Raw genomic sequence first — 18,243 nt, 5'->3', positions numbered from 1 at the left:
AGTCAACTCCACCACCACCAGATAGAAAGCAGAAGTGTCGGAATCAGTGACATTGGAAGTGGAGTTGCGGGGGGTGCGGCCGCTCCAAGACACTGTCATTCTCCGTGTACATTGGACATGCAAAGTGTACTTTACCCAAAGCATACAGTAGGTTTATGCGTTTTCTGTCTATGATCTGCAGGGTTAGGGCCTCCTCGACGAGGCGATTACTGGTCCGCGGATAATTTCTGGCACAATTAAACGGTATCATTGAACCATTGAACCGCGGCCGAAAGAAAAAGAAACTAAACATTTCCCAGAATAGGAAACATTTCTTAATTTATTGTTATCAAATAAAGAGGCATAGCATTAGGGGGTAGTAGTCGGAGCGCTCATTCTTGTGCACATCTGTGCAAGTTAAACAGTCACCACTGAGATAACGTGGGTAACAGCAACAAACAACGTAGCCTTTTTAAAACAACGAACGAAGCGGACTCTTGCGGTCCATGAAAAGATACTGGCTAGATCTTGTTAGGCATGTTTAAGTTAGGCTAATTAACATGTTGCATTCTATACAGATTATGTAATTCTTTAAGCTACATAGCCTGTCTCCAGTTTTCCTCAGTTTGACTAATTAAGAAGGGATAATAGGATATTTGACCGGCATATCATCAAAATGTCTGGAAAACTAAACCTCTGCCGGTCACTTTGACCGGCACCATTTTTTTCTAGCGGAAACTCTAATCCCGACGCAAAGCTTATTCCTATCTTACACTCAAATTGTTCGCCATGCACTTCACTTTTATTAAGCCTTGCGCCCAGGGGTGTGGCAGAAGGTGTGGTCTGGTGCATGATCCAAAAATCGCTATCTTACACCATCTAAAAATTATTACGGCACTGACCGAGATAAACCTGATCTTCTGTATAGCGAAAGGCACATCTAAAGCACAGCTGAAGATGCACTGTCACGATGTAAGCAGCCCTTAGCAAGCAATGTCAAACACATTCACTGCTGACCATCAAAATACCGATGCACTGTTTGACGTTGCGCTGCTTGCTGTTAAAGGGAATGTCAGATGTAATTTTCATTGGTTTAAAGGATGTTACACCCAAAACACACCCATGACTGATTAAGAAACATAAGAACCACCTTTTTGTGCCAAGCGCCCAACGTTTGATACCAAAACCACCCCAAATGTGGACTGGGCAAACCCCTAAATGTATTTCAGCTATTCACCACTGACCATGTGTTTTAGATCGCCAAGATAGAGCCCTGTATGTCAGGTACTGTTTAAACTACAGTGCTACAGTGTCTAAAACTTACCAGCATTCCATGCAACAGTTCATGATAGTGAACCAATAAAATGGGTCACTATCGTGCTAGGGAGCAACTCGGGTGTTCTTGTACTTTGTTGTCTGAGTGCATAAATCACTGGCTCATTAATCCATAGAGAATAGGAACATTTTCACTGAATGCAATGGCACATCAAGGCAAATTTTATGAATAACCAGTTCATTTCCCTCCATCTCATCAGTCATCAATCCAAACATTACCCATCCATTCGTCCATACATCTGTCCGTTCAGTCACATACTCATCCAATCGTTAATTTGTTATTCAGACAGCTTACAGAACCAGGAAGTGCTCCAGTGGATGAAATCTTGGCCCAAACAGTCCAGTATGTATACACAGAATCTTCGGATGTAGACTGTATGATGTGGACTTTCAATTTGGTTGTGCTTTGTATTCAAAAGTCTGTACAGTGCCTTCGCAATAGGTCTACAGCATCAAGTATATAGTACCCTCAAGAATTATTGGCACCTTGGGTAAAGTTGACTAAAAACAGGTATAAAAAATAATCTTTTGATGATTCATTGTACTCTCACAATGAAAACAATGAGGAAAAATCCACTCTTGAAGGGAATTTTATATTTTTTATTTTTTATTCTGAGAAAAAGGAAAATCTCATAAAGAAATAAATATTTTTAACAAAAACATGTTGCTCACAATTATTGGCACCCCTAGAAAAATCTTATATACATAACCTAACAGAAGCATTTTCCTATTTAATTTCAACTTATTTAAGTTAATCAGAGTCTGTGAACTTTCAGAAGTAGTTCATGACTTTCTTTTTTACTAAGGTATGAAAATAAAGTGACACAGAGGATAAATCCTCTAGTCATTTTTCAACATCAGAAAGACAAGAGAATACATTAAATTTAAATAAAAAGAGTGTGTTGACATTTGTAAGTCAGGGAATGTCTATACAAACTAGGTACTTTGTTGAAAATGGCTATATTTACAGTTAAAACAATGATTAAATTGTTCTAATCAACTGGAAATGTGACAAACATGCTTTGACAAAGACCCAGGGCTGTATTTTGGGTCACCAGCGCATGGCGTAATATTCGTTATTTTGCACATTTATTTTTTAAGCATTGCGCCCAGGGGTGTGGCAATTAACAACCTAGGGAGGGACCAGGCGCGTTGTCTAAAAATCGCTATCATACACCACCTAAACCTGGTCTGAAGTCAATGGTGAGTTGTTCATATGCTATTTTAAGAGCGCATGTCAACAGTCATATTGGCAGGTGCACGCACCATCCTTCTATCATTCATGAACGCACACCAGCGCACGTCCATGCAAAGCATTACAAATTGCACGATTACAATGGGAAACATAATTAGAATAAAGATATTACGAAATACTGTACATCTCATGATGATTAGTTATTCACCATCATTTGCAAATTGGTAATGACGGTTAAAAGTGATTAGGGGAGAGGCGAGAGACACGTATGGAGCAGAGCTGAAGACGCACTGTCACGAGATATAAGCAACTCCTCTGCAGGATAAATGTTGTTTTATTCAGTCATTTGAGCAACATTAGGGTAAGTGTTGCTTTTTCCAGCCTATGTTTTCGATGGTAACCCATTGTCAGTCAATAGTGAAAGTAACTGCATATAACTGTCTTGTCGTTGACTGACTCCTTGGTGAAGTTAGTTTCACTTTGCCAATGAGTTCAAATAATAGACGAGTGCATATGCGTGAGGGCTATGCTAGGTTTTAGTAAAGCATGGTTTAAGAATGACTATTCCATACGGTCTCGCAAGCAGCCTCCTTCAAATGCGCCGTTGAATGCCAAAATACCGATGCATTTATTTGACATATCGCGCACTGCGCCGTTAAAGGGAATGACAGATGTCATTCTCATTGGTTTAAAATGAGGTTACGCCCCAAACACACCCATATGACTGATTAAAAGACCTAGGAACACCTTGTTACGCCATGCGCTCCACTTTTGATAACAAAACCCCTCCCAATGTGAACTGGACATCCTACTAAATTTGAATAGACTTTTGACGAGTGACGATGCACTTTAGAATGTCATGATAGGGCCCCCAAGGTTATCTTGCCCCCACATACAGTATGGAGGATGGTAATATAGGCAAAAAATCTTCAAAAGTGACCTCATTGCTTTATTTAGAGGGCATGCAAGGTAACAGCCTGTCCAGTCATTTAATTACCAATGTAAACGGCAGGAGTTACTAAATGGTACAGTGGCTTTGTCTGGAAGTGTGGTCAGTGGCGATTCTAGACATTTTTAACAAGGGTGGCACTAGTGAGGCACTGATTAATTCAAGGGTGGCATGAGGCAAAACATCCAGATAAACAGAAACAGGCTCAAGATGTGAAATTAGCACAAATACATTAGGGAAACCAGATGCAAACACCATACTCATAAATTGAAGGACAAAAAAACACAAATACCTTACTCTCACATAAAATGTCTTTGTATTTGAATAAAATGTAATACAAACATATTAAAGTTAATTATAAGTTGTCTGCCACTGGACTATGCTGTTCTAAAACAAATTCCATCATGGGGACATTAAAATATAATCAATTTTATTATATTACTGTAAATGAAGATATACAAAATATACTCATCCAAGACATTTCCCCCACTCTATGGCCATCTATTTTTGTAGCTGTTACAATAATTTGACCTGCTTTTTTGTCTATTTGTTTATTTTCTCAAGAAACTTGAGGTTGGTATGAAGGAGTATATTGTGTATGTGAGCAATTTCATCTTCCTGAATCTCAATATTATGATCACAACAAGTCTGGGCAAATTATTAATAAAATTTTCACGTGGGGTAACTTGTTGCAGGGCAACCATAACCGGTTCCATGTCTTCCGATTAGATGATTAATCATCAGTTTCTTGATAACTTTAAAGTTGGTATGAAGGAGTGTATTGTGTACTGTATGTGAGCAAACATTGTGCACGTTGCAACTTCTTGCAGGGCAACCACATAACCGGTTCCATGTGTTTGAATTGGATGACTTCCATGTGTTTGAATTGGATGACTAAAGTTCTCAAGAAACTTATCTGCCTGAATCTCAATATTCTGATCACAACAACTCTGGGCAAATTACAAGTCAGCACCAGTGCTGCATTCATTGTTGCACTTTTATAATCACATCACCAAAAGTAGGTTATTGGTTTTACCAAAAGAATTTGGCACTATTTTTAAACTACAAACCTATAAAGTATTTTGATACAAAATATGATGCCATTTTTTTCCAACTAAATAAAATAAAAATGACAACATACTATTTTGTATTTTACATACATGTATCAGACATACTGCCTATCCCTGGCTATCCCTGCTGCAGCAACTCAAGCTAGGTAGTACTGATTGTTTTGTGTTTATGTTAGTTTTGATCCAATTTGACAGCTTTGCTATGTTGCCACCCAAAATTTCTACCAGCCCACCCAAATATAGTAGCCTAGCCTAGGTTAGAACCAGCCCTGCCCTGCATGGAGACATATTTTACGATAATAATGGAGAAAATGTTAGCAAAACTTTAGGTTTTTGTTAACGGAATCTCCCGACCCTCATTCATCTATTTGCACAACAGCCCACATTCTGCCTTCAATCCAGCGAGACAAGTAAAATAAATGTTTTTTTTTTTTAAAGCTGTCATCGTCATAGGTATGGTATTTAGGCTACCTCTGTTAAGCCTACACAAAGTTGCGTATTAAGGAGTATTTCCTGATCGGGGAAACCTTTCGTTCCGCAGTTCAATTGTGCCGCAGGCCAATAAAGGCAAGCGTGTTTGCCACTTACATTTCTGACGTCTGACACTTCACACTGCTGCAAGTGCATCAAGAAAGGTCCCGCCTTACACCATGTTAATGGCTAATCGTAGACTAGGATTTGGGGTGGCACCTGGGGTGGCCAATCGAATCTCAAGGGTGGCCTGTGCCACCCGGAGCCACCCCTCTGGCTCCGCCCCTGAGTGTGGTCTATTGTCAGATGAAATGAAAATTGCGCTTTTGGCTAGAAACACTTTACTGTAGGTGTGTTTGGCATATATAGAAAATAACTATACTGGAAAGAATCCCATACTGTACCTAATGAGAATTATGGTGGAGGCGCTGTGCTATTGTGGGCCTGTTTTTATTCCCAAAGGCCTTGGGAATCTAATTAAGGTGCATGGTATCCTGAACAACAAGAAAAACCTGAACATTTTCAAAGGAAATCTGTCAATCTCTGACAAGACACTAAAAGTTGGTCATGATTGGATCATTCATCAGGTCAGTGAACCAAAACAATCGTCCAGATCAAAACAAATATGGTTTACTGACGCAAAATTAAGCTTTTTGGCCATTGCCATCTCTGTCCCCTGATCTAAACACCATAGAAAAATAGTGGGGTGAGTCAAAGAGGAGAATGCACAAGTGTGGACCTAGGAATCTGGACGATCTGGGGAGATTTTGTAAAGACGAACGGTCTTAAATCTCTTGCTTTGTATTCTCCAACTTTATGGGGTGTCATAGGTGAATTTTACAAGCTGTTTTATTGGCAAAAGGGAGGCTTAAGAAGGTATTATAAGCAGGGGTGCCAATCATTGTGAGCAATGTATTTTTGTTAAAAATATTTATTTCTTTGAAATTTTCCTTTTTCTCAAAATAAATGTACTTCCCTTCAAGGTTCAATTGTGAGATTACAATAAATCACCAACAGATTTTTTTTTATACCTGTACCTGTAAATAGGTACTTATCAGCAGTACTTCTTAAAGAAGTTCTTTTTTTACATTTTATGACACTGCATGGTGTTGACACCTGCTACACAAAGAAAATAAAGCACATTTCCCATGTTTTTTCCATGCCCCTACTCCCGCCCGCAACTCCTTGTAAACTCACTTGTCACACTTGTCACACAAGTCCTTTCCATGTTCTCCCTTTGGTTACTTAGTCAGTGTTTAATAACTAATGACAACAACACAGTTTGAACGGCATGAAGTGTGTGTGTGTGTGTGTGTGTGTGTGTGTGTGTGTGAGAGAGAGAGCGAGCGACTGACTGACCGACCGGCCGAGTCATTCTGTGTCAAATCAGACAAAATCCAGGAAAATGGTTGCTGCACCGTCTCAGATTTTGCGCAGTTTGTCTACCTAATATTTACGTCCCAAAACTAACACCTGTAAAATATTTTTGTTAAATATCAATATTTTCATACATTTTTCACTCTTGTTTTTGTATCATTTTTACTCTCATAAATGCCTTATCTTGGAGGCCATGTTTGGGCATTAATATCTAGCCTGCCCAAACTTTGTAGGGTGCAAGACAGACATTTTCTCTGTATGATTGGACCGTTAAAAGTTTGTACTGCAAGGGGCCATAGGGGGGAGGCGAACGTTCGGAAAGCGTAGCCACTCTGTGGCTAGCAGTCAACCACTTTGAGCTAGCATTCCATTGACCCACATTAATTTTGCCCTCACTTCTTTGACATCAAATAACGTTACATCTGAAGAGTTTTAAGCCTTTATATGAACCCTTTCTATTTTCGGAGAAATACAACATAACCTTGTAACTCATTTTACGGCTGACTAACAATGCTAACATGACGTAATGAGCATGCGACTTAGCGTCGCACAGGAGCAAGGTATCCGTATTCTCTGGATAAGAAACTCAAAGGCAGTCTGGGGGAAAGTCCACGGGTAAGATAGGAAAGCATCGAGGGGGGAAAAACAATTAGGTGATGTTTTGATGAGTTGGCAGTTCAGAACAAATCCCCACTTGAACTTGCAGTACTCTGCAAGTTATCAATTTTCTTGGCACGTATATTTTAGGCAGGTGTTTATTTCACTAAATTAGTATTGCATACACACAATTATGAATGACCTGTGTTTATTGGAGACTCACAAGTTTCACAGTATGCAAATTGCATTATAGGGAGGATTTCATTCATAGTCGTCTGACAATAGTTGATATTTGTCACCGAGGTCATTGACAACATGAAATACCACTAAAGAAAGTCTGAATGTAGGCTACTATGCTAATTGCAAAAATTACAAAATATTTATCATTGATGACATTTATGTTAAATCCAATATTTCCTAGCTTCACTTCGTGTCCCAGGGGCTGACAGTGATGATGAGACAAAGACCCCCTCTCCTTCACCTCATCATGGGCGATCACGCCCTCCTTCACTCATCATGGATTCCTCCTCTGAGTCAGATGAGGGTGATGCCCGTGGAGAGGTAAGGGCTTTCTGGTCCTCCACTTTAGAACAGGCAGCATATACTCACTTATACTGGATTAATTCGTATGTATTTAGGCAGTATTAACAGTTGTAGCTTTGCATTTCATTCCACAAGAACAGACCATGCTATTTGGGTGTTGTTAATGGCGCTTTACAGAGTGTTAGACAATCAGAGAAAAGAAAAGAAAAGAAGGCCCAGGAGCGAGGAAAAACTCCCTAGAATTGGAGATACACATAGGAAGAAACCTCAAGCAGATCCACGACTTAAGGGCCTGACCCATCTGCCTAGGGTCAGATACAGGACAGTAAGGTCTGTATACATGACAAATGCTAGTCAGGTGTAGAGAATAGGACATGGTGTTTAAAGCCACCTGAGGTGAAAGTTACAAGAGGTGGGATGATTACATATCTGGTATGATAATGCATTAATCCTAATTTAGTGTCAGAAAGTTCAAATAGTCCAGCGTAGGAAATGGAATTGTCTAGGGGAGGAGTTGTCAAAGGGCATGTGGTGGGTCGGCGGTACGAGCCAGGAATCCGGGCAGAGTTGTCATAGGCAGGTGGTGGGTCGCTAGGCTGTACGGGCCAGGAATCCAGGTAGGGGGACAGTATTAATAAATGGATTTAAGTCATACTGTTCAGACCATGCATTTTAGACCATCAAAATAGGCCCTTAAGGATGATGGATGATGATGGTTACTGGAGGTGTGTGATGATGTTTTTTTTTTATTTGTACCATTGTGTATTCATTGCTACCTAATTACAGTTTCTCAGTCGCTTTGGTGCTTTTCTCACATCACTATTAACATTTGCACAGCAGTTAGTGCATTTCTCAAAACAATTAGTGCAAACTGCAAAACCTAGTGGATGACCTGCAAAAGCACGCCACTTGCTCAAAATGGATAGTCCATTCCTCAAAAGCAGGTATTCATGTCAATGAAACTGTCAGTGTCATCAAAATGAGAAGTCTTGACACCATCGTTTATGAACAAGATAGTCAAATGGCTTTGTCATGTTTTCATTATGACAGTTTATTTCTCAGTGTTTTCCAATCCAAAAAAAACTCGGTGACACTACCTGAAAATGCTCAAGACAGCACTATACAGTTCTTGTACAGCCATTTGTTACACATTGCTGTAGTTAGGGGAGTAAGTGAGTACAAGACACTGAATACGTACATTTTTACTGTATGCTCTGTGCAATTCTACAGCACTGTGACAGAATTTGATAACTAGTTCAACAATTTTCTATGTAATGACTCAAGCAATGAAATGAAGACTATTAGTTTTATTGGGAACGACTATTCAGCATCCATAAGTTAGTTCCTTTTGACTGACATGACATAAGCAAATGATAATGTTACAGTTTTTCTCAGTCGCTTTGGTGCTTTTCTCACATCATTATTAACATTTGCACAGCAGTTAGTGCAATTCTCAAAACAATTAGTGCAAATTGCAAAACCTAGTGGATGACCTGCAAAAGCACTTCACTTGCTCAAAATGGATAGTCCATTCCTCAAAAGCAGGTATTCATGTCAATGAAACTGTCAGTGTCATCAAAATGAGAAGTCTTGACACCATCGTTTATGAACAAGATAGTCAAATGGCTTTGTCATGTGATTCATTATGACCGTTCTCTCAGTGTTTTCCAATGCAAAAAAAGGTCAGAACTCGGTGACACTACCTGAACATGCTCAAGACAGCACTATACAGTACTTGTACCGCCATTTGAAAACTACAGTAAAGTTACACATTGCTGTAGTTAGGTGAGTAAGTGAGTACAAGACACTGAATACGTACATTTTTACTGTATGCTCTTTGCAATTCTACAGCATTGTGACAGAATTTGATAACTAGTTCAACAATTTTGTATGTTATGACTCAAGCAATGAAATGAAGACTATTAGTTTTATTGGGAACGACTATTCAGCATTCATAAGTATAGTTCATTTTGACTGACATGACATAAGCAAATGATAATTTTAAAAAACAGCAGAGAATTGTATGAAAGCAACTGATACATGTCCAAAAGTATTTGCAATTTGTTCAGAGGAAGGAGAACTTGCTACTATGATGTGCACAAATGACTAAATGTTGTGGAGGTTGAACTATTAGTTATGAGAATTTTCATTCTGATCTGAAAAAAGCACCAAAGCGACTGAGAAAAACTGTAACAAGTCTTCATGTCAATGAAACTGCCAGTGTCATCAAAATCAGAAGTCTTGACACCATCGTTTATGAACAAGATAGTCAAATGGCTTTGTCATGTTTTCATTATGACAGTTTATTCTTTCAGTGTTTTCCAATGCAAAAAAAAGGTCAGAACTTGGTGACACTACCTGAACATGCTCAAGACAGCACTATACACTACTTGTACAGCCATTTGAAAACTACAGTAAAGTTACACATTGCTGTAGTTAGGGGAGTAAGTGAGTACATTTCTTACACGTTTCACATTTTTACTGTATATGCTCTTTGCAATTCTACAGCATTGTGACATAATTTGATAACTAGTTTGTATGTAATGACTCAAGCAATGGAATGAAGACTATTAGTTTCATTGGGAATGACTATTCAGCATCCACAAGTATAGTTAATTTTGATTGACATGACATAAGCAAATGATAATGTTATAAAACAGCAGAGAATTGTATGGAAGCAACTGATACATGTCCAAAAGCATTTGCAATTGTCAGAGGAAGGAGAAATTGCTACTATGATGTGCACAAATGACTAAATGTTGTGGAGGTTGAACTAATTGTTATGAGAATTTTCATTCTGATCTGAGAAAAGCACCAAAGCGACTGAGAAAAACTGTAATACCTGTATCCTTCAGTGTTCCTTCAAGTGATTTAAGACCACAGTTGTTTACAATTTTTCTCTTCATTAGAAGACATAATGCAGAACACATAAATGGATTTATAAAGTTTGCTTATATAATTATGCAATTATTTATGATGACCACCGCTAGCAGGCGGTCACCCCGAAATACCATGGCACATGTAATTTAGTGGGCATGAGACAATTGAGAATTTAAACCCTTGAAGACGGACAGTGTCTTTTTCCACACTCACACACACACACAGGGCCCCATTAAGTATAAGTATATACAGTATATACTCTTTTGATCCCTTGAGGGAAATTTGGTCTCTGCATTTATCCCAATCCGTGAATTAGTGAAACACTCAGCACACAGTGAACAGAAGCACACACTAATCCCGGCGCAGTGAGCTGCCAGCAACAACAGCGGCGCTCGGGGAGCAGTGAGGGGTTAGGTGCCTTGCTCAAGGGCACTTCAGCCGTGCCTACTGGTCGGGGTTCAAACCGGCAACCCTCCAGTCACAAGTCCGAAGCGCTAACCAGTAGGCCACGGCTGCCCCAAATTATCCAAATTATCGTGGTCTAAAACGCATGGTCACTAGTCAAAAGCTTATTTAAATTTAGTAGGATGTCCAGTCCACATTGGGAGTGTTTTCATTATCAAATGTTGGATGGATGGCGCAACAAGGCGTTCCTAGGTTTCTTGATGTGTGTTTTGCATCGATATTTTGATAGTCAGCGGCACATTTGAAGGAATCTGCTTGCATGCGAGACCATATGGAACAGTTATTCCACTAAACCATATACTAAAACCTAGCAGAGTATAGCCTACACGCATTTTCACTCATCTATTATTTGAACTCATTGGCAAAGTGAAGCTAATTTCACCATGGTGTCAGTCAACGACAAAACAAAAAGACAAAACACAAGGCTTATTCTTATCTTACACTCAATAAAGTGAGTGAATTTTTCGCCATGCACTCCACTTTTATTTAATCTTGCACCCAGGGGTGTGGCAATTAATAACAAAGGTGTGGTCTGGCGAATGATCCAAAAATTGCTATCTTACACTCTCTACAAATCATTACGCCACTGACCAAGAAAAACCTGCTCTATACTGAAAGGCGCATATAAAGCACAGCTGAAGACAAGATTTAAGCAGCAACTCCTCTGCAGAATAAATATCCTTATGATTTTTATTTAGTCATTCAAACATTATTGGGCTTTTTTCAGGCTATGTTTTCGATGGTAACCCCTTGTCAGTCAATAATGAAAGTAAGCTAGTTTCACTTTGCACATGAGTTCAAATAATAGGTGGGTGCAGATGCATACAGTTATACAGTATATTACAAGAAACATTTTGAGAGCTGTGAATGCAAATACAGATTCCATTGATTATTTAAGTATAAGTATATATACTCTTTTGATCCCGTGAGGGAAATTTGGTCTCTACATTTATCCCAATCCGTGAATTAGTGAAACACACTCAGCGCACAGTGAACACACAGTGAGGTGAAGCACACACTAATCCTGACGCAGTGAGATGCCTGCTACAGCGGCTCTCGGGGAGCAGTGAGGGGTTAGGTGCCTTGCTCAAGGGCACTTCAGCCGTTCCTACTGGTCGGGGTTCAAACCGGCAACCCTCCGGTTACAAGTCCGAAGCGCTAACCAGTAGGCCATGGCTACATCAAAATTTAAAAAGGGTATGACAATTTTTGGACAAGCCATTTTTTATAAAAAAAAAATTAAAAAGAGTTCCACCACATTGTCTTTCAACCTTAAGCCACAAGGCAGTGTTATTTTGAGTCAGAACAAACATACTGGTCAAGAGAAAATCAACATGAAATCAGTATTTACCAGGGGTATGAATAATTTTGTTCTTAACTGTATATGAATATGCTTTGCAGTGGAGGTACTGTTGCATGAAATGAACAGCAAACACGTCAAATTTAATTGTGTTAATGTCAATAATGTATTTAATGTAAATTGAAGTGCCTTTAGTACACTGTGATGTATGCTCAATATTTAAGTCTAACCAAAACAATCTTTTGGTCCTTTGCAGATGTTTGACATTTATGTGGCCACTGCTGACTACAACCCAACACCTGCTAGTAAAGAAACTATAGCACTGAAGGAGGGACAGTATGTGGAGGTGCTGGACTCTGCTCACCCACTGAAATGGCTGGTGCGCACCAAACCAACAAAAAGCACACCATCCCGCCAGGGCTGGGTTTCACCTGCTTACTTGGATAAACGGCTGAAGGTATGAATTGTAATGATAAGCTTTGTGTTACTTGAATAGTGGGCCTTTGTGAGAATTATTATAGACTGTCCATGAAAGAAAGATGTGACAAACATAGGCGGAGTTTGACATTCGAGCCAGGGGGGGGGGCAGACAAAAAAATAATAATAGGCCTAATTGTAGCAGCTGAGACCTGGCCTACCACTTGAGGAACACAGTATGAGCACATTTGGAGAAAACAAACATGCTAAATAAAGATATATATAATTACATTGTAACAATTTAACAATTCGTCCTTATGAAATCCAATGCAGCACGGTTGTCTTGAAACGCAAAAGACAGTGTGGCCTAACAGTTGAAAACATTCAGGGCTTAGCCCATAGAGTGGTTGCTGCTCACTTTTGATAAATTAATCCACCGCCTCTAGCCTCATTTGCGCCACATTGATTGAATATTTTGTACAATCATATTTTGTCAATTAAAGAATGTAATGACCTGTTGCCATCTTGACATTTCTGTTTGCTATTAAAAACGAACTATAGCCTAGTGCTGTGCTTGTGGAACGTTAAACCTCCAACGCCTCAAGAGTGCTGCTGGCATACGAGCCAGCAGAGTGGAGTTTCAAATAACAAGATGCATCGGTTCATGTACCTATGGTTAGCTTAAGGAGACCGAGTCATTGAAAACTCAAATTCGATTCTACAAAGGCAAAGTAAGTAAACTCCAAACTGTAGGCTATTGAGTGCAGGGCAGACCTAAATCATAGCGAGAACTCCAAGAATCAAAGGAAGTGTTCACCTACAGTCTGATGCCTCTCCAAACGCAGAAACGAAGCGCAATCACGCCATTACGTTAAGACATGTTAAGAAAAAAATATTCATATTTTGCTGTAATCCAATGACACAAAAAAAAGTAATCCACAGCGATCAGTAGGCCTAGATGCACGAAATAGGTTATGGTGTATCTAGCCAGGCCTACGCGCGTCACATTCACCAGCCAGTTCCAAACAGGTGAACAAGGCTTTGCCACTTTGCTGTTTAAACAAAGTGGAATAAAAAGTCCAAAACTACACACAAAATACAACGCAAAATCAATTAGGCTAGTAAGCTGACAGGACATTTATATACATGGCATTTAGGCAACCGTTATTGCAACGTTGGCACGGCAAGCTCTCCATACTAGTGCAACAGTAATTTTAATTTTTTGCGTCCTGCATGCCTCATCAGGTTGGCCGTAATGTCGCTTTCGATGTGAAGGATCGTAAGAGAAGAATACCTGGCTGCTGCCATCATCACCGGCAGCCCGTTCCTTATATTGTTGTTTTGTGTTATTTAAATTCTTTTTAAAATATCTGGTCATGCCAGACGTATTTCACTAATTTTTGAAACAATGCAATTACCCGTTTCCACCAGAGGGGGCAGCCCCCCCACTAACTCCGCGTATGGTGACAAATCAATAATATGGGGTGTGTTTCCTAGTTATAGTCTGTGGGCCCTATTTTCGTGACGCAAAACCTGGCGGAAAGCGGATTATTATCCCACCGCAAAGTTTATTCTTATCTTGCACGTCTCTTTTATTGAGCAACGTGCCAAGGGGTGATTATGTCATCTTTATGCTACATACAAGGATACAAGGATACAAGGAAGTTTATTGTCACATGCATATAGTTACTGGAAGTAAGAATGGGATAGTGTGCTGTGTATGTGGGGAGAGGGCAGTGTGCAATATGTGTGTTGGAGAAGCTTCCTCATGAGACAATGTGCTGTGTATTGGGGGGGGGGGGGGGGGTGGGGCAGTGTGCTGTAAGTATGTTGGGGATGTGTGTTGGAGAAGCTTCCTGATGAAATAATGTGCTGTGTAGGTAGGGGAGAGGGGGGGGGGCAGTGTACTGCAAGTATGGTGAAGGGACTTACTATTGCAAGCAGAGTACTGTATTCATGATGTATGTGAGTGATAACAGTGAAGATGTGTGTGTGGGCGGGAGGGGAGTGGAGCAGTGACTGTGTGTGTGTGTGTGTAGTGTGTGTGTGGGTAGGTGGGGGCAGTGTGCTGTAAGTATGTAGAGGATGTGTGTTGGAGAAGATCCTGAAGACAATGTGCTGTGTATGTAGGGAGGGGGGGCAGTGTGCAGCAAGTATGTAGAGGAGGCTTACTGTAGCTAGCAGTGTGCTGTATGTATGCGAGTTGATGACAGTGATGATGTAAGTGTGTGTGTTGGGGATGGGGGTGGGGTGGGGGGGGGGGCAGAAAGGCTAGGCAATCAAGGACATGGGTAGATAGATGGAGGAGAAATCAAAAATAATAAATAAAAAGTTCTATGGAGATGTGCAAAAGTTGGAGAAAGTCAGATGTGTGTGTGTGTGTGTGTGTGTGTGTGTGTGTTTTGACGTGTGATGAAATAAGAAAATAAATAAAAGGTCTGTAGCATAGGGAGAGGGATGTAAAAGTGCTAAAAGTCATGTAGGTGTGTGTGTGTGTGGGGGGGGGGGGTCATGAGTGCTGAGGAGTGAATGAGTGCAAAGTCAGTATAGTGTGAATTCAGAGTTGGGAAATGTTTGAGAGTGCTGAGGAGTGAATGTGTGCAAAGTCAGTATAGTGTGAGTTCAGAGTTCGGATGGCCTGGGGATAAAAACTTCTCCTGAGTCTCTCAGTTCTGGCTTTGTGACTACATAGGCGTCTTCTTGATTTCAGCGGTAGGAATAATCCATTGTTATGATGAGAAGAGTCCTTCAGAATCTTTTGGGCTCTTAGGAGTACTCTTCTGGAATAGATATATTGTAGAGCAGGGAGTTGAGTTCTTATAGTACGTTCAGCTGAGCGCACTACTCTCTGCAGAGTACTACAATCTCTAACTGTGGAGTTCCCATACCAGGTGATGATGCTACCAGTTAGAACACTCTCAACCGCTGAATTGTAGAAGGAAGTACCTGATGATATGATGTAGAAACTTTGAATTTCCTTAGCTGACAAAGGAAGTAGAGTCATTGTCTGGACTTCTCAAAGTGAAAGTCTGCTTTATTGTCAATTTCTTCACATGTCAAGACATACAAAGAGATCGAAATTACGTTTATCACTATCCCACGGTGGAGACAAGACATTTTACCAATTAGGTCCACAGACAAAACATAACATCCAATTAAACAAAATAAAAAGTAAATAAGAAGGCACATACAGTGAAGAAATAAGAGCAGCAAAAAATGGGTTGAAATTGTGCAATTGTGCATACAGTAGACAGTCAATATAATAGTGCAAAAGTCAGGCCAGTAAATGGCTGAGGTAGTTCTGTTTGACCTAAGTATGCAAGTGGCATAGTGGTGCAAGTTATGTAAGAGCAGCAGAATTGTGTTCAGAAGTGTTTTCAGGACACAGGACAACAACAACAAGTTGCAAAGTGTGCAAGTGTACAAGTGGAGTAGTGCAAGTGGAGTAGTGCAAGGCAGCCATTGTGGGTCCAAAAGTCCAGGATGTTATGTGGCTGAGGGTGGAGGGGGGAGAGGGGGGAGAGAGTTCAGCATCCTAACAGCCTGGTGTATGAAGCTGTTGGTGAGTCTGGTGGTGCAGGAGCGCAGGCTTCTGTACCTCTTCCCAGAGGGCAGTGGATCAAACAAATTGTGAGCTGGGTGACTTGCATCACTCACAATTGTGGTCGCCTTGCGGGTGAGGTGGGAGGGGTAAATGTCCTTCAGGGAGGGGAGTGAAGCGCCAATAATCCTTCCAGCTGTGTTCACTATGCGCTGCAGGGCTTTCCTGTTGTATTCAGTGCAGCTTCCGCCCCACACAGCGATACAGCTGGAGAGGATGCTCTAAATGGTGCCTCGGTAGAATGTGGTCATGATGGCTGGTGGAGCACTTGCTCGCCTGAGTTTCCGCAGGAAGTACAGGCGGCGCTGAGCTTTCTTCGCCAGTGATGCAGTGTTGGTGGTCCAGGAGAGGTCTTCACTGATGTGCACCCCCAGGAATTTGGTGCTGCTCACTCTCTCCACCACAGCACCGTCGATGGTCAGTGGCAGGTGTTGGGTGTGACTTCTCCGGAAGTCAACAACAATCTCCTTGGTCTTGCTGACGTTCAGCAGGAGGTTGTTGTCCCTGCACCACGTGGTCAGAAGGTCGACCTCCATCCTGTATTGAGTCTCGTCGCCCTTGGTGATGAGACCCACCAGAGTTGTGTCGTCAGCAAATTTCACTATGTGGTTGTTGCTGTAGGTTGCAGTGCAGTCATGCGTCAGCAGGGTGAAGAGCAGCGGACTGAGCACGCAGCCTTGGGGGGCCCCCGTGCTCAGTGTGATGCTGCTTGAGATATTGTTGCCAACACGTACTACTTGAGGCCTCTGACAGAGGTAGTCCAGTAGCCAGTTGCAGAGGTAGGTAGTGAGTCCCAGTTTGTCAAGTTTGCAGATGAGTTGTTGTGGTATTATGGTGTTGAATGCAGAACTGAAGTCTATAAACAGCAATCTCACACAGGGCTCTGCACTAAAAAAAAAATTCAGGAGCACTTGTGCGCCCAAGTTAAAAAATGTATGAGCACAGACAAAAATTTGGGCGCACAGTCAGTTCTGTACTTAACTTACACATAATCTAACATTATACTGCAGCTAACAGTTAAACATGCCAGTGCACCAATTGCGAATATTAAGAATGACTGACAACATTTAGGCTACAGGAAACAGGATTTTAAAGATCAGTGCCTACTTTATTTTCAGTCTGTTCTATTTTCCTACATTTTGTTAATATAAAATAATATAATACATTGCCATATTTGCATTTAGCCTGTATATCAAGTATCCTGCCAAATGTAGGCTAATTTATTTATTTGTGAATCCATCTATAGCTAAATATGCCCATGGTGAACTATCTGACAGCATACTGCGTAGATAGTGTTCTTAATAAAAGAGAAATTGTGGTCTATCCAAACAATAAGCCCTACATAACTAAAGACATTAAAGACTGCATTAAGAGGAAAAAGGCAGCATTCAGAAATAAAGATAGGGCCGGACTGAAAGCTGTGCAAAAGGAACTCAATCAGCTATACTCAGGAAAGCCAAAAAGGGACCAAATGGAGAGTCACCTTTCAAACATAGACTCTAAAAAACTCTGGGACTCAATGAAGTCAATGGCAAATATGATACCAAGTAAAATGGATATACTTACCCCTGATGATCATCAGAGGGCTAATGAACTAAATGACTTCTTTCTTAGATTTGAAAGCCAGGATTTTTCGAATAAATGCATGTAAGTTTTAGACTCACTAGGTGGTGATATCATACATGAAGTAGACTGGTTGAAGGTACAGTCACTATTCCAGCAGGTTTGCATAAGGAAGGCTACGGGGCCAGATGGGATCTCTGCCCGCCTCTTAAAAACGTGTGCGGAGGAGCTTGTCCCAGCCTGGTGTCCTATTTTCCAGTGGTCATTAGACTCCCATACTGTTCCAGCCCTCTGGAAAAAAACAGCCATCACCCCAGTCCCTAAGAAGCCCTGTCCTGCAGAAAAGAATGATTTTAGACCGATAGCTTTGACTTCAATAGTCATGAAATGTTTTGAGAAATATATGGTTTGTCTTTTAAAAACTCAGGTAGGCCAAAAACTCGACCCCTGGCAGTTTGCCTACAAATGCCACAGAAGCACAGGTGATGCTATAAGCAGCAT

At 40.8% G+C, this 18,243-nt stretch overlaps 1 protein-coding gene across 1 annotated transcript in view; it reads left to right on the top strand.

Moving 5' to 3' along the window:
- The window catches only part of obscnb (obscurin, cytoskeletal calmodulin and titin-interacting RhoGEF b), a 190,823-nt gene that overhangs the window by 144,996 nt on the left and 27,584 nt on the right, over positions 1 to 18,243 (top strand). The window contains exons 60-62 of the mRNA XM_076293385.1: positions 1,601 to 1,657; positions 7,395 to 7,534; positions 12,418 to 12,618. Coding sequence (XP_076149500.1) covers positions 1,601 to 1,657; positions 7,395 to 7,534; positions 12,418 to 12,618 — 398 coding nt within the window. The remainder of the gene's footprint in view (positions 1 to 1,600; positions 1,658 to 7,394; positions 7,535 to 12,417; positions 12,619 to 18,243) is intronic.

This window comes from Alosa pseudoharengus, unplaced genomic scaffold (assembly GCF_046254945.1).
Source record: "Alosa pseudoharengus isolate Yale_2024_CS ecotype anadromous, Long Island Sound unplaced genomic scaffold, YU_APseudo_1.1 YU_APseudo_1.1_scf_2, whole genome shotgun sequence".
NCBI lineage: Eukaryota > Metazoa > Chordata > Actinopteri > Clupeiformes > Clupeidae > Alosa > Alosa pseudoharengus.
Note: the sequence above shows the minus strand (reverse complement) of the source record. Positions and strands in the feature narration are given on the sequence as shown.